General features: G+C 43.7%; 1 protein-coding gene across 1 annotated transcript in view; it reads left to right on the top strand.

The window, feature by feature from the left end:
- The first annotated feature begins 12,800 nt into the window (after positions 1-12,800).
- The window catches only part of PRICKLE3 (prickle planar cell polarity protein 3), a 29,321-nt gene continuing 25,868 nt past the window's right edge, over positions 12,801-16,253 (top strand). Inside the window, exon 1 of the mRNA XM_044443591.1 lies at positions 12,801-12,933. Within this exon, the coding sequence (XP_044299526.1) occupies positions 12,892-12,933 (42 nt within the window). The 5' untranslated portion in view covers positions 12,801-12,891. The remainder of the gene's footprint in view (positions 12,934-16,253) is intronic.

Genomic DNA, 16,253 nt, shown 5'->3' with positions numbered 1-16,253 from the left:
TTTGCAAGCACCTTTACATACAAAATCTCAACCTACGAGTAAATGTAAAACAACTTTTCTTTTCAAAGAACCATTGTTTGTGCCTAGTATAAGAGATGAAGGCAGTAGGAATAAAGGAAGGAATTGTCCATAGGCACACTGCTGGTAATTAGAATGGAGAGCAGGTGGGAGAGAATATTAAAATAAAAGCTAGAGTGCATCCTATCAAAAGTCATTTAAAACAGATACATTCCACCATCCACAGCTCTTCTGCCTGACACTGTGCCCTGCTGTGGATCCCAGCATTTTTAATTAAAAGGCTCTAGTGCATGGCAGCAAACCGGCAACATACATGCACTGTAAGATGCATTGAGATTAAGTGCCAAACTATGCATTACAAAGTAGTTTCACCTAACAAGAGCCTGATTCTTCTGTTTTACTTAAAAGACTCTACTCAAAGTTGTGATGCAAAGAGGAGGAAAGGCAGATGGGAACCCTTAAGGGAACCCCAACCTGTTCTGGGCTGGTGGGCACCTCTGAAACTTTGAAACTCTTGTATGTTCTGTCACAAAATGGCTGCTGTGATGGGTGTGGCCAGTCCGGCCCCCAGAAGGCAAACTGATGAGGTTAAAAGAAAAATATCTTGGGAAGAAGCTAAGCACAAAGCACAGGGGGGATCCATGGTCCAAAACACAAAATTGCTCTTTTGAATCCACCATTTTCTGCTTCTGTTTCATAGAAAGCAAATAAATAAAGGCCAGGGACAAATAACTTGGAGAAATAAATCCACACAAGGCAGTCAAGTGGTTTAAGCTCCAAATGCCAAATTACATACTTGCCTCCACAAAGCACGGCAAAAAACCCCAAGTAATTTCACAAAAATACTCATTTCATTGATGATGCTAGGAGAAACAGCCCTCATATCCCATGAGAACGTGCATACATCCCCACAGAAACTAAGCCATAAATATGTATACATGCCCCCAAAATCAGGCATCACCTCAAAAGCCCATATTACTGTCCCATGCAAACTATACACTGCATAGTCTTTTCTCTTTCTAAGAGTCATTGGGATGCCATCCCTCCCTGTTTTGGCATCCCTCCCAAATACAAAGGATGTATTTGTATTCTTTAAAATAAAACTGGTTTATATGACAGCACCCTGCCAGTTCAATTTTTAAAACTTTTTAAAAAATCTGGAATATCAGGCAGGGGCAGGAAACCTCACAGGAAACCGAGGGGTCCCCAAATTGGTGACCATGGGCAACACATTGGGAATCTCAGTGCCCCCCGGTTACTTTTTTGTTCAAAACTGCCTTCTTGCCTCTTCTTTTTCATTTACATAAGCAAATCTGCAAATACTCTTTTCTCCAGGGGTTGAAAAAGCAGGTAGTGTGCAATTTGCGGTGGGAAAATGGCTGACTGGAGGAAGGATGAAGGTGTGCAGCCACCAACTTCTCTTCCGATCATCAGGGGCTGCTGTAACTGCTTTTCATTACCAAAAAGAAAAAGAGAAAAGCTGGGAGACAATGGAAATGGCTCTGCTACAGAATGTCTAGTTTGTCCCTAAGGGAGAACATGCTGTTAATTAAAACAGCAAACCAAGCTAGAACCGATCAGCAGTGAAAGTCTCTTTTTTAAGTCATTGGTTAGTACTTTTTGAGGACTACTTCTCAGGAAAGAGGGGTAAGCCCATGAAAGTCACCAGCTTTCATCTCCTATTTCTAGTTCTCTCTTTCATAGCTGCTTTCTTATTCTACGTCTGGTACCTGATTCCAAACATGGTGCTTTTGCAAAGCTTCCTCTGTTGACTTCTGGACGTTAAAACCTAACAGGAGCAGGCCAGGATAGTTTTCTAGCTTGTTGCCCAGTTCTGTACTTCCTAGTCATGGCTCCTCAGTCATTATGTTGGCAACTGGAGAAGGGGGACAGACCACAGTTCCTTGGGGGGTGGACTGTGGCAGAGGGTCCTCCACTTGCTGATCCTTAATTTGGTGGCGGGAGAGGAGAGGAGATTAGCCTTACTGGGAAGAATGAATAACGAAAGAGTGACTTGCAAAGAGATGGACAGCTATCCATTTTTAGTGGGAGAAAGGAGAGAAAATAAGGACCCCAAAGCTGCCCTTCCCCACAGAAATGAGCCCATTGATCCTACCTGTTGACCTGCACTGAAGTCGAACAACTTCTGTGCTTTATAGCTTAGTTTTTAGCCCATTTGGAGCTGCTGCTCCCCACCCACCAGCTGAAGGCATAGATAAGGCAAGTTTAGGGCAGAAGAACATACGCACGCAGTAGATCTGCGTGGCAGGTTCAGAACTACGTTGCATAGTGAAACTTCACCATGATGGTCTGTGGAAATGCCATGTTGTCGGGGTACAGAGAACAAGGGCAGAAACGATTACTTAACCAGAACTTATTTAATGAAAAGCAGTGGTTATGGAGTGGGATGGGGGAGGAAAGTAAAATAACATCTTGTACACTGTACAGGGTCATTTCTTCCATAAGCTAACAGTAACATCCTACATTGGCACAGAAACAATAATAACCCTGGAAGGTCTGGCTCTGTAAAATATAGTATAAACATAATGTGTTTTGATAAACACATCGTCAGCAGTGGTCCAATGTAATGTTACATTATACATTAGCCCTAATGAAGACATTAGTGTCAAAATTTGTTTGAACTGAGGTCAGTTGTGCCAGAACTGGACGAAACCCAGCAGTGGGAAACCCTGCCCTGGCCGCTCCTGTGCCTTTGTTGGAGTTCTGGTATGATTATTAAGGAACCAGTGAGGGATGCTCTCCATAACAAGCAGAGAAGCAAAGCTGTGTGCTCAGAGACAAGACAGGAGAAGTGAAGGGAGTGGAAGAAGAGTTCACTTCTGCATGCCCGCCTGCTTCTCTACTGGAATTTGCTGCCACCCCACTAGTATTTAGGGGTTTGGCTTAAGCAAGGAGCAGTATCTGATGCCATCTCTTGCCATTTGCCTTAAGGCCACCTAGTGAGGTCACAGTTATGGACCTGAGGAACCTCTCCCTCCGCATGCACCTCATCCTCTTTCTCATCATTGCTACCTCACTGACAGGCAGTGAGCCAAGTGCACATAGGCAGCGATTCCTATGGGCCTTCTTTGCACCATCTGCTTTGATGGGCCAGAGGGAAAAGCAAGTGGACAAGCTGATTGCAGTGGTGGACAGGAGAGCAACGGGGGGGGGGGGGGCATTGGCAGGTGCCCAACCAAGCCTTCCACTGATATCAGCCCCAGAGTTTTCCATATACATTTTAGCAACCAGGAAGCATCATTAGATTGAACTGAAACTGAAAGGAGGCTATTCACAAGCTGGTCTGTCTTTGGCGCTGGAGGTGCAATGCCTTTGTTCTGATAAGTGAAAGTAGCGAGGGCGCCATCTGGAGGACAAGACTGATGGTGCCTTCAAGCAGGGCTTTTTCCCCTCACTCACATTTCCCTAATCATTGCTTCACATTAGTATTTTTGTTTTATAATAAGTTTTATTCAAAACTGTTAGTCCTAAAAACAAAGAAAAACTAAAAACAACATCAATCATCAAAAACATCGAGCCTGCTGGGTCAGCTCCCACATTTTTTTCCATTTATGATAACATAGAAACATAATCTATACGAAGTCCCATTTCTCTAGCCAATAATAAAAAGAGTGCCAAGTTTGATAGAAATCAGTAACTTCTTTCTCCTTCAATGACAAAGTCAATCTATCCATTTCTGCACAGTTCAAGATCTTTTTTAGGATCAGTTCATCGGTGGGTGGTTCTTCACTTTTCCAGTGTTGAGCAAATGCAATCCTCGCCGCAGTAATTACATGTAAAATCAAGTACATTTCTTGTTTACTAATATCAGCAGGTATAATGCCTAATAAGAACATTTCAGGTTTAAAAGCTAAAGATTTTTGTAACATTTCCTCAAGCCATTTATGTATTTTAATCCAATACTTTTTCTCATTATTGCAAGTCCACCACGTATGATAGAAAATACCCAATTTATGTTTACATTTCCAACATCCATTTGACATATTTGGAAACATCTTAGCTAATCCATTTGGCGACAGATACCATCTATAAAACATTTTATATAGGTTTTCTTTATACGAAGTTGCTAATGTTACCTTAATATTTCTCTCCCAGAGCTTTTGCCATTTTTCTAATTCAATATTATATCCAAAGTTTTGTGCCCACATTATCATAGTTTCCTTAACCTGTTCATCTTCCATTGTCCTAACAAGTAAGAAATTATATAGTCTTTTAATCATTTTCTCATCTGATTTAAGCATCACCTGATCAAATGCTGTTAAGTCCTTATAAAAATCCCACGTTTTATAGTCTTTAGCATATCTCAATTGTATCTGCACCTTATGCCACCAAGAGATATTAGATCCTTGCTCTTGTGTTTCTTGATTCAATTTCAATCCTCCATCCTTATCCAAAATGTTATCATATGATCCCTTCAAAGTTCAGTGCATTTGGATATACCAAAGCTTCCATGGGTGAAAGTCATCTTGGTAATTTATTATACAATTTTGTCTTTAACTTTTCCCACACTGACATTAATGATTTTCTAATATAGTGACTTAAAAAAGAGCCATGTAGCTTAGCTTTTTCATACCACATATAAGCATGCCAGCCCATTTGCAAATCATGCCCTTCAAGATACAAGATTCTCTTATTTCTTAAAGTTATCCATTCTTTTAGCCATGTTAAAACAGAAGCTTGATAATACAACATCCAGTCAGGGAGACCAAAGCCCCCATTCTCTTTAGCCTCCTGAATTATTTTTAATTTAATCCTTGGTTTTTTCTTTCTCCATATAAATCTTGAAATTTGAAAATTTAAATCATCAAAAAACTTTCTATCAATTTTTATGGGAATCATTTGGAATAGAAACAGAAGCTTTGGTAATATATTCATTTTAACAAGTGCTATTCTTCCCAGCAAAGATAATTGCAAATTAACCCATTTTTCCAAATCGCTCCTAATATCCTTCAATAGTTTGTCATAATTGTCTTCTTTCAGAGTGGTACACTTAGCTGTAAGATAAATTCCCAAATATTTAAGCTTTTTAACAATCTGCAAGTCTACTTGTTCCTGCAGAGTTTTTCTCTGGTCCTGTGTAAAATTTTTTACTAACATTTTTGTCTTTTCTCTATTTATTTTCATCCCAGTAACCTCGCCATATTCTTCAATCCTTTGTAGGAGTTTAAGCATTGTTACAAAGGGTTCCTCCATTATGAAAACTAGATCATCTGCAAATGCTTGCAATTTATATCTTTCATCTCTGATTCTAGTACCTTTAATGTCCATATCATCCCTGATATTTCTGTTTAACACTTCTAAGATCAATATAAACAACAGAGGTGATAGCAAGCATCCTTGTCTTGTACCCTTTTGTATATCTACAATATTTGTGAAGCGCTTCACATTAGTATTGTCAGACATTGCCTCTGTGTTTCCAGTTTCATATGGCCCTTTCTGAAATCACATGCATGCAACAGTTTCCTCTCCAATTCATGTCATTAAAAAAAAATCTTTAACACACAGGTTAGTATTTGCCAGTTTCTGCAAAAAGCAAACAAACCCCACTGCTCATCTTCTGAACATCTGGTATGGATCTGGTTTATCTCTTTCTCAGCCCATCTGCCTCCCAAATGTAGTAGAGTGGGTTGTATCATCTCAGATTGCAGGTAGCAGTGGTAGTGGGGAAAGCTGCTTTTTAAATGTTCTCTTATGTTGAAAAAGGGGGAAAACTCCTCCACATAGGTAGAACTCTAGGACATTAGGGAGAAGGTTCTAGCCCTTTGCCTGCAGTGTTGGTTTGCTATTTGTATGTATTTTTCCAATACATGGGTTGGAAGCTTGGGAAGATAAATCATGTCTTGGTGGATTGGACTGTCAAATGAATATGCCTGCAGTTCTGCTTTCCAATACTTGGTAGAAATAGCTTATAAGAGGAGCCCCAGCCTTTGGAAATAAGAGCTTTCCAAAACCATTATCAGTTATCTGGGCAAAGTGAAACATTCAATTTTTTAACCTGTGAGGATTCATTCTTACACAACAGTCACTGCAATTCTGCATGTGTAAAACAGCTCTCAGGTTATCAGTATCTCTCTGCTCACCAGGTCAGGAGTCCCAGTGAGGCAGCTTCCTTTCTGGTAGAGCAGTTGTTGAATTGGAAGGGTTCTTAGTCTGTGCTGGTTCCAAATATTTGAGAACTTCTGAAATATCAGGGGCAATATGCACGGGCACAGAGGCCAGCAGACTGCACTAGGAGGCTAATCCAACACTGTCAGAGCCAAAATAAAACCTGGAATATCCAGGGGAGGGACAGCAGGGGCTGCTGTTTGCTGTAGGTGCTCTTGGCCTGTAGTTTGGTATCAAGTCTCCTCCTTCCCTTAACCACACCAACTTGGTACCAGTTTTCCCATCTGTAACCATGCCCTCTCTTTTTATGCAAAGAGACAGCTATGAAGTAAGATTTGAAAGTCCCTTTGTGCATGTGCAGAGTGCTGTCCAAATGTAGCTTGCCCCTACACATCAATGGCTAGCAAGGCTTCCATGCAGTTCTTAACTCCTGCACTTGCAAGATGCTTCACAGATGACAAAGGTGGGACTTGGTGAGGTGGGAAATGGTGATAGCTAAATTGGTTTTCAGTTCTGAGTGCAGCCTTGAGTTCATGCATGTATCTGACTTTGCACCCCCCCCCCCTTAATTTTCTCTGTACCTCCCCATCAGTGCTGCATGGAATGACTGATAATTAAAGGGCAGTCCTATACTGATAGTGTTTTGTGCTCCCTAACATTTCCAGTGAATGTGTGCATGGTTTCTACAGAACTGGGAACCCTGTCTTTGTATCATTAATGTTGAGATGGGGGAGGGCAATTTGCAGGGAAGGATTGTGAGGCCCTGCTCAACCCTTTACTCATCCAGTAGTTTTCCCCTGCAAATGCCCCCATCCCAGGCATTTTTCACAGGTCTCTCAGTGTGGCACTGTTACCTCTAAGACCAGAAGCAGAGGACTGGCAAGACAGGGCTTTGCCAAGAAGAACACAAGGGTGCAGAAAGGTGCTCAGAAGGAACTTTTTATCGACCTGCAGCATCTCTTTCCTGCCTGGGTTTTATGTATCTTCTTATTCAGGCAGTAAGACAAGAAGACTGAGGAGCATCTGCATGAAGGGGAACAGACGAGCACGAGGGATGTGCACTGACCACACGATTTCTTATAGGCCCCAATTTGGAAATGTAAGATATAGAAAAATATATCCAATAGAATCCAAGCAGTGAAGATACAGGAGGCAAAGTAACAAGCAGAAAAGTTTAATTCGTTCTTGCAAGAGCGGATGCCCACCTCACAGGTAGCGCGCTGTTCACACACACAACATTCACCTTTATCCCTTTCACTGGCTCGTAGGCCCTGCCTCTTTTCCCCCATTGGCTGGGCTACTCAGAGGGCACAATCTTCTTCTCCGTCCATCTACTACATACTACCCCTTGATATGATCCCCTCCTTGAATATGCAACCCATGTTCATGCTAATGAGCCCATTACCTATGAGAGGTGTATCATTTACTATTCATAATCCTATTAAGCTTGTGCACTAGGCCTAAAAGTTCAAAAAGTCAAAATGGCCTTGAGAATTCTTGGATGCCAATTTGCTCCTTAAATCAAAATGGGGAGGATGAGATAATGAGAACAGGCCTCTCTTCAGACTCTTTACTGCCAGTTATAAAGTAATCCATTGTCTGCTCTCCTCCACTGAAGGTGAGTGACAGTTTTACCACTGTCCCCCAATTTTACCCCTCCTGGCATTTTTCAAGACTTTGAAGTAAAAAAACATTATTAGTCTTAGAACAACCATTTACATGTTTTGATTCTCAGGCTTTTTGGCCTTAAGAGACTTCAATGATCCTGTCCTATTCCTGTTTTTCACCCTTAACACTTAGTAACAGTTAACATTTCATTTCTCACGAAAAGCATCTCACTTTGGCTCAGATTTGGAGGGTGCCCACTTGGACTTGCATAAGAATCTTGTTCAGAATTTCAAATCTTCACACCTGCCATTGATCATAACTGAAAATCAACAAGCGGTATAATATAGTAATCCCTTACAAAGGTATTATACCTGCCAGGTTTCAGGCAAATGGGTTTTGTAGTACATACCTTTGAATGTTGGTATGTATTTTTGAAGGAGTATGCCAGTATTTTTATTTCTTTATATTTCTTGGCAGAATTGGATGAATTAGACAGGGAAAGTTGCCCATAAGAGCGGATTAGGCCTGCTAAATTTCAGATAGGCTCTGGGTGGGTTGTGAAGGAGCAGCATTTCCAGTTTAGAGGGGGTTCCAGAAAGGTTGTGCTTATTTTTGTATGTTCTTTGTGGGCAGTTGTTACCCCCCACCCCACTGGAGCGGTTGGCAATTTGTGTGAAAATGCCCATTGAGTGTTCCTAGGCAAGTGGATAGGTACAAGGGGATGATGAATGGAAGACAGTTTAAAATTTATTTGTTTTCTGCTCAGTTGCCACCAAAGTCAGAGAATGTACAACAGGTGGCAGAGACAAAAGGGCATGAGCACCCAGCATTTTCCACGCAAGCACCCAATGCTATGCCTTCCCAGGCCCTGCAGAGTCCACCAAATGTCTTTAAGATTCCTGCTCCTGGGAGAGAGAACCAAGAAAGAGCACTGAGCTATTAATGGATCCTTCCTGTGATATATTGCTTCAATGTCCCTCCCCTGAAGCGTTGGCATTAGAGACCTCTGCCAGTCATTCACTGCAAAAAAAAAGCTAGGGCTGCCATCTCAGGACTGTACCCCTTCTCCTTTTCCCTCTCCCCACCCTTTATATGAAAAGCTTGTGGGGAAGGTTATCAACTTATAGTGATTCACTATCTGTGCCTTGAATCCTGAATCTTTAAAATGGTTCAAGCAAATTAGTTCTGTTTAGAAGTCACCCCACCCCACTTGGATTCAGAGACTTCAAGCCTCCTTCCTGGTTACCTGAAGGAGCGCTTACATCCATATATGCCCGGCCGCCCCTTGAGATCTGCGGGAGAGGCCCTTCTCTGGGAACCCTCCGTGAAAGAAATTAGGAGGGTAATTAGGAGGGTAACTCGGAGGAGGGGTTTCTCTGCGGTGGCGCCCAATCTATGGAATGCGCTCCCCAGAGAGGTCCGCCTGGCACTGTCGTTATTTGTTTTTCGGCGCCAGGCGAAGACCTTTTTATTTAAGCGTCATTTTAATTGTTAACAGTATTTTGCTTATTTATCTGGCCAGGGCAACTTCTTTTATATTGTTATTTATTTTATATTGTTAGTTTTATATTGCTATTTTTGTATTATATTTTATGTTGTGAGCCGCCCCGAGGCTTCGGCGAATGGGGCAGCATAGAAATGTTTTAATAAATAAATAAATAAATAACCAGCCCAGTTATGTTCTGGATTCAGGATCCATCCAAATCTGATGCAACTCTCTCTTAAGCAATATTTTTGTACTAAAGCAATAGTTCTATACCTGCATACCTGGGAATAGATCCTCTTGCATACCAGGTGGCCTCCCTCTGAGCAAAAATGTAGTAGATAGTATGCTTATAGAAATCCACTGTGGCACAGTGGTTATAGTGATGAAGTGAGACTTAAGAGCAGTCTCCACTGGGCTATGAATATCACTGGGCAACTTTGGGCCAGTCATTGCCCCCCCCCCCCCCGGCCCCATCCTAGTTGGAGGGTCAGTGTGAGTCACTGTGAGAATAAAATAGAGAGGAAGATGATCCTATGCACCACCTGGGGCTCCTCGGGGAAGGTAGGATATAAAAGTAACAAATTGCACAGTGATTGCTCTCAGGTCTGAATTCACAGTGACAGATACTTTTTTTGCAGGGGGAATAATATGTAATTCTGTTATCAGAGTCTGAGCTGGGAAGTAGAAAGACTTTGATTAAAATCTTGCCATGAACTCAGCAGGGGACAATGTACTACATTGCAATAGGTAGAAAATAACACTGTTCTTTCATAAGTGATTCTTGTAAGGATTATTGAGATAGCAAATTCTATTCTTTTCATCACCCATGGAGTCCTGTGTGGAACTACTGGGTGCAGTATATTGATTTAAATGTTGCAGAGGGGAGTATTTCTGCTTGGGGTTATGGACAGGCTGCCAGGTCCATTCCATTCCCATCCCACCCCCCCATTTTTCAGTCATCTCCCCAACTCAGTCCACCCAGGGTGTGTGTTTGGCTTTTTTTTTTTTTTTTTGAAAGCTCAGCCCTCACAGTCTTCTCATTTTTATGAACTTTACTGCTACAAACCTTGGGGGTCCCTTGAGTCTGCCAGTCCCTCCATTTTTGCATGGTGCTTGCCACATTAGTTAAATAATACTAGAATATATCATGTATGTACGTCACTTTCCCCTGAAGTTAGGAAATAGAATATAGGATGTGCGTGAACCACTTTGAACACTCTTAGAATGGTGTGTGATACTATTATTACAAAATATTAGTTGTTATTAATGCCAACTACCATTAGTCTGCTGTGTGTCCTGCCTCCCTACCTCCCAGTGTCGATGGAGAGTGATTTATGATCATGTGGAAGGGAAGGGAGCCAGCCAGAATTTCTACAGAATTTCTACAGCTGGCTTGGAATATAAACAAGGTTGTATTCCATTAAAGGGATACCCAGGGATTGGTTCTGGTGGCAAATCGTTTATTAAATTGACAAGGCACACAACAGTCCTTTACACCAGGCATCTCCAACCTGGTGCCCTTTAGATGCGTTGGGCTAAAGCTTTCACCATCCCCAGCCAGCCTGGTTAATGGGTGTCTTGGCTGGGGGATGATGGGAGTTGTGATTCATCCTATCAGGATGCTGCCTTACAGTCTTACTGGGAGAAAATTCATTTGATTGAGCTGACAGAGTTAATTTTCTTTCTATACTGCCTGACAGCCAAAGCTCTTTGAGTGGTTCACAATAATTAATCAAAATACAAAAAGATATAATAAAATACAAATACAATAAAACACAATATAAAATTCCAGTATACTGTACTAATTTAAAACAGTTTAAAACAGTTTAACATCTGAAACATTTTCTCTTCAGTAGAGATGAAGAAGACCAAAAAGGAAATGGATTGACTCCATGTAAGAAGCCATAGCCTTGAATTTACAAGAGCTGAACAGGGCTGTCAAGGACAAGGCATTTTGGAGGGCACCATAAGTCCGAGACAACTTGGTGGCCCATAACAACAGCATAGAGATGCACAATCCAATGCTTTTAACTTTAATTAAAGCATGTGTTAGATTGTAGGCATCTAAGATTTGCCTTATTTATTTCTTCCTTTTTCTCTCAAGAGCTCAGCTTTGTGCTCAGAGGAGACCAGCATAGCATTAGGCTTTGAATTAGCTATGGACTGAAGTCCTGAACCTTGAACCAGTATTCTGCCAGTTATACCACACACCAATATTAACTTCAGTATACATCATCACTCTTCATTATCTGCCTCTCACGTGGAGGTGTGTGTTTGTTATTTTCTTCAATGTAACTGGGAGGCTGTGATGAAGGAGTTTAAAATTAGACTCCAAAATGTTTTTATGCAAAATGATATGGCATCTCTTAGAAGATCCTGCTTTCCTCCCTGGTTTAATATGATTAAGTACAAATATGGGCTACAAGTACATACTTATTTTTTTTTGCTTCAGAATTTACACTGTTTAGTTTTCCCTTGATCTTGGTAACAGAAGGTAGACTCTACAGGGTCCTAGTATGGAAAGGCACTTCTGTTGCTGTAAAAGCAATTATTAAAAGTTGTTCCTCATTACTTATTTCGTTGTCCACGGTTCCAGAGCATGGGGAAAATGTCTCCCTGGTATATATTGGAGAACTGTAAATATGGGTCCACCTTTAAAATATATATATATATATATATATATATATATATATATATATATATAATTATGGGTTAGTAACAAAAGAGCTTTGGCTTTTGGGTTGTACAGCAAGGTAATAAATAAGAGGCCACACTGTGGGATAACGTCTAAAATGACTGTATTTGTTAAGCCAAATGTCATGCTGAGTTTGTTCGCCTTCGTGTTACAAATTGTGGAGGGATTTAGAATTTTAAAAAGCGATTGGCTAGTCCTGCGTTTTGTCTGTTGCTATGGCCAATAGCTCAAACAATGTGTCTATTCTACAGGTAGCACGGGGAGGGGAGGGGAGAGGAGAGAGAAAGAATGAGGAGCGGAGAGCGAAGGGGCTGTTCGTGGGGGGCGAACCGAATGAACGCGGCAAGGACGCGAGGGGAAAGATAAACGGGGCTAGCTTCCCATCGCTCTGATACGAAGTGACAGCGGACACAGAAAAGATGTGGGAAAGGGGCTTAATGGAGTGATGGATGGGAGGTGACAGCGGGGAGGACGGGCAAGACCGTGGCCGGAGGCAGTGGGGGAGAGAAGCCGGTCCCGGCTGCTCGGGAAAGCGCGAAAGCGGGACCCGCGCCGGGGCGTCTGCCGCGCCAACTGCTCCTGCCCGCAGCGAGCCAGAGGTCCGAACCGGCCTTCCGCAGGGCTGGCCTCGTCCCGGGCAGTTCGTGAGCGCGCCCCACAGGCGTGGCCGGGGAGCCCGGCGCCGCGAACCCCGCCGAGAGCTGGAGGCGCCGACGGGAGCAGAACGCGGCGAGTGCGATTGGGAGGGGAGGAGCAGCCGGGAGAGGAAGCGTGGATGCAGGGAAGGAAGGCGAGGGGGCGGGACTGGGTGGCCGGCTGCGGCGGGGAGGGATCCGGGGCAGCTCCTCCTCCCCAGGGAAGGGAAAGGCGAAGCCGCCGCCGCCGCAGCGCCCGGGCGCAAGGGGGGACCTGGAGGCAGCTGAGCCGCCCGGGCGCTGAAAGCGGCGGAATCGGGGCCATGTTCAACCGCGGGTCGCGGCGCCGAAGATCGAGCCGAGCCGTGAGTCTCACTGGGGGGCGGCGGGCGGCGGGCGGCTTCGGGCGCCAGCCTGCGCGGAGACCCGCGGTGGCCCTCTCCGTCCCGTAGCAAGCCATTAAGCGGGGGAAGGCTAGAACTTGAACCCGAACCCACTCCCAGAGCGCTGGAATTGGGGGGGCACAGACGGAGAGTGGCGCCCCTACGGGATGTTATTACCTTCCGTCTGGAGGGGCGCAGGGTTTAATGGAAGTCAGCCTTGAGGGTTTCTAAGGGAGGCTATGCCATAAATAAGGCTTTTCAAGGGTGCTGTGGGGTGTCAGGAGCTCCCCTTCCCCATGCCCAGGATTAGGAGGTATTACAGAGTGCTGCGTTTCAGATCCAGGAAAAAGGGACTCAGCACTCTGGCCTAAGAGTTTGATGACACATATGAGGAAAATGTTGTTAGAGCTCCTGAAGGGATTACTGCTGTGAAGCTTTGGGCAATGGAGAGGGTTTTTGTTGCTTTGGGGGGGGGGTGTTTGGTGGCCTTGTGCTATAGGAGGCATCACAAGGGTTTTTCAGGGGAGGGGGTTATAAGGCACTAGGACCTCCCCCTCCCCCCTGAGTACAAGAGAAGATGCTGAGGTGCGGCCTAGGCATGCTGTAGCGTGCTAGAAGCCCTTCTGGGATGGTGTGTTGCAAAACTCATTAAAGGCATGCTGCTGCAGAAGATGCTGTGAGGTGCTCCTGACTGTGCCCTGAATGGGGCACAAAGCTGTGGGAGATGACTGGAGGGAGTCCTCTTGTACTCTTGGGAGGGAATGTTCAGGACTGGGATATCACCGGCCTCTTAGATGGAGATGGGACAGTTGTGGCCCTCCAAATGTTTAGTCTACAGCTCCCATCACTTCTAGCAGCACAGACAACAGTGTGGTATGATGGGAGTTGTAGGACAAAATATCTGGAGGGCTACAAGTTGCCCAACCATGTCTTAGACTGAATAAAGGCTTATGGAGCAGGGTTGTGTAAGGTATATCATGGACAATGTATGGTGGATGCTTTCAGAGAATGTTGTAACCTGTGCCAAATGGATCCATCCTCCATGCTGGCTGAGGATGATGGAAATAGTCAATACATCTGGAGGACCCATGGGGAAGGCTGGAAAGGAGGAATCTTGGGCTAGTCCAGCAAGAACTTTCTTATGTTTTTGTACAAGAGCAAATTCTGAGGGTTAAGGAAGGTATGCTGGAACTGTTAAGAGATGTTGATCCTTAGTAAATTGAAAAGAAATCTCTGGACTATAGGGAGTCCTCTGACAGGGAAAAAAGTAGATTATGCAAGAATGAAGTCAGCTCACCTGGGGATTGTCATATGTTTCCTCAAATATCAATGCTTTGGCCCCTGCATATCCCTGAGGTGCAACCTGCACATCTGTGCTCCTTCATGGCCAGTGTTCAAAAACATCCACTTATATGTATTATTCAAGTGCTAAGGTCAAAGGGCAAGAGCATGTTGTATATCAGCCTTTCTCAACCTGGTGTCTTCCAGATGTATTTGCCAAGCTGGCTGGAGTTAATGGATATTTAATCCAGCACAGCTGGATGATACCAGACTGGGGAAGACTGTTGTAGACAGATTTTTTAACAGGGCCAGTTTTTCCTTTTGAAGATAGTCAAGCATCTTCTGGAGACAATGCACACACACACCTTTTTTCAGGGGGCAGGAAATCAGTTAGCACCTGGCAATATGAAAGGATGTACAATCAGTTTAATAAACTTAAATGGGCTATATATTTTATAAAATATTGTTTCATATCCATTATCTATCCCTGTTCTTGAGATATATTGCTCTTAAGAACTATGAAGGTTTGAGAGTGGCAGTGTTTATAAATCTGAATAGAAAAATGGGGTGCGTGTATGTGTTGGTCTTTATGGAGCATTGCATGGCAGAAGCTTTCCGGCGGACCTAAACAGGTGCTTTCGAAGTCAGCTCTGGAGCTTATGAGGAATTCTGTGCATCTCTGAGCAATAGGAATATCTAGGTGAGAATTGAAGCTTGAGTGGAGTATGGTGCCAGTAGGATTTTCTCTCTGCAGTCAGTTCTTGCTGGACTGTATTCAGTATTTGCTTTCTGGGAGGAATCCTCCAGAATAATAGGGCCCCTGGAAGTTTCCCTTCTGGTTCATGGAGACTTCTGAGATTGCTTGAAGGGTAGGGTTTAGCCTCCAAGTCCCACCTTCAGGGGTACCTTCTGTGTTGTTCCTGGTCTGTACTTACTAATTTTTACTTCACAAAGTACCATGGACACTGATGGCACTAAATAAGTAACAAGGCAAAATAATGCAATGTAAAATTTTGATACTGTGAGGAGACCACAAAAGGAGTGCAGGGAGAGAAGTCAGCTAACGTGGTATAAATACCAAACTGTATTACATGTTCTTGAGATTCTTTTCAAGTGGGGCCAGGGACTAAAGGCTAAACTAAACTTTTATAGTTATATCATGGCTTTTTCTGCCCAAAAAGAACCAAAAAAACAAGGTAGCTTACATCCTCTCTATTCTGAGAGGTGGGATAGGTTGAGAGTCAGTGATTGGCCCAAAGTGAGCTTCATGTCCAAGTAGTGAGCTTCAGGACCAAATGGCAACTAGAAGCTGAAGTCCCAGTCCCAGAAGTGGAGATGGGGAGAGAAAGGGCAGCAGGTGTTCTGCAAGATAGTTCCTAGCATAAGGGGCCTCAAAAGAGAACGGATGGAGGTGTTTAAGGAAGCCACCAATGTTTTGTCTGGGAGTGGTTGAGCTGGAGGAGTAATAAGCAAAGATATATTGAGAATCAAGGGGAGAAGAGAAGAGAAGAGAAGAGAAGAGAAGAGAAGAGAAGAGAAGAGCAAGGTGGGGTGATCCTTTGGAGAATTTTGAAGTGAAGGACCAGGAATAGTGATGGCCACCAACACGAATGTATTTCAAAGGGTGTTAGACACATTTGATGTTCGTCCATTGTTTTCGATGAGGACCTTGACATCTAATGGGTTGTGAGTTGTCCACGATGTGTCCGCAGATGACTGATAAGGCCAATATGGGCATGAAGTGTTCTGCCACATGTCAGGCAGACATGTGTGGGCACCATTGTTGCAACGTTTGCAACTCTGGCTTTACAGAGTGCTCGCTTCTCTTGTGCTATGGTTGTCCTTCTGGCTTCTTCAGAAGTTTGGCAGCCTTAGTGGATCAACGTGCGCCATGTCAGTCGGTCTTGTGCCAGGGTCTCCCAGGAGGTGGTGTCGATAACCAGGGACTTGAGAGAGGCTTTCAGCGTGTCTTTGTATCGCTTCTTTTGTCCCCCGTGTGATCGCTTTCCTTGAGACAGCTC

The sequence above is a fragment of the Varanus komodoensis genome, unplaced genomic scaffold, assembly GCF_004798865.1.
Source record: "Varanus komodoensis strain SLA01 unplaced genomic scaffold, ASM479886v1 scaffold42, whole genome shotgun sequence".
Taxonomy (NCBI): domain Eukaryota; kingdom Metazoa; phylum Chordata; class Lepidosauria; order Squamata; family Varanidae; genus Varanus; species Varanus komodoensis.
This window is presented reverse-complemented; position numbering and strand designations above follow the sequence as displayed.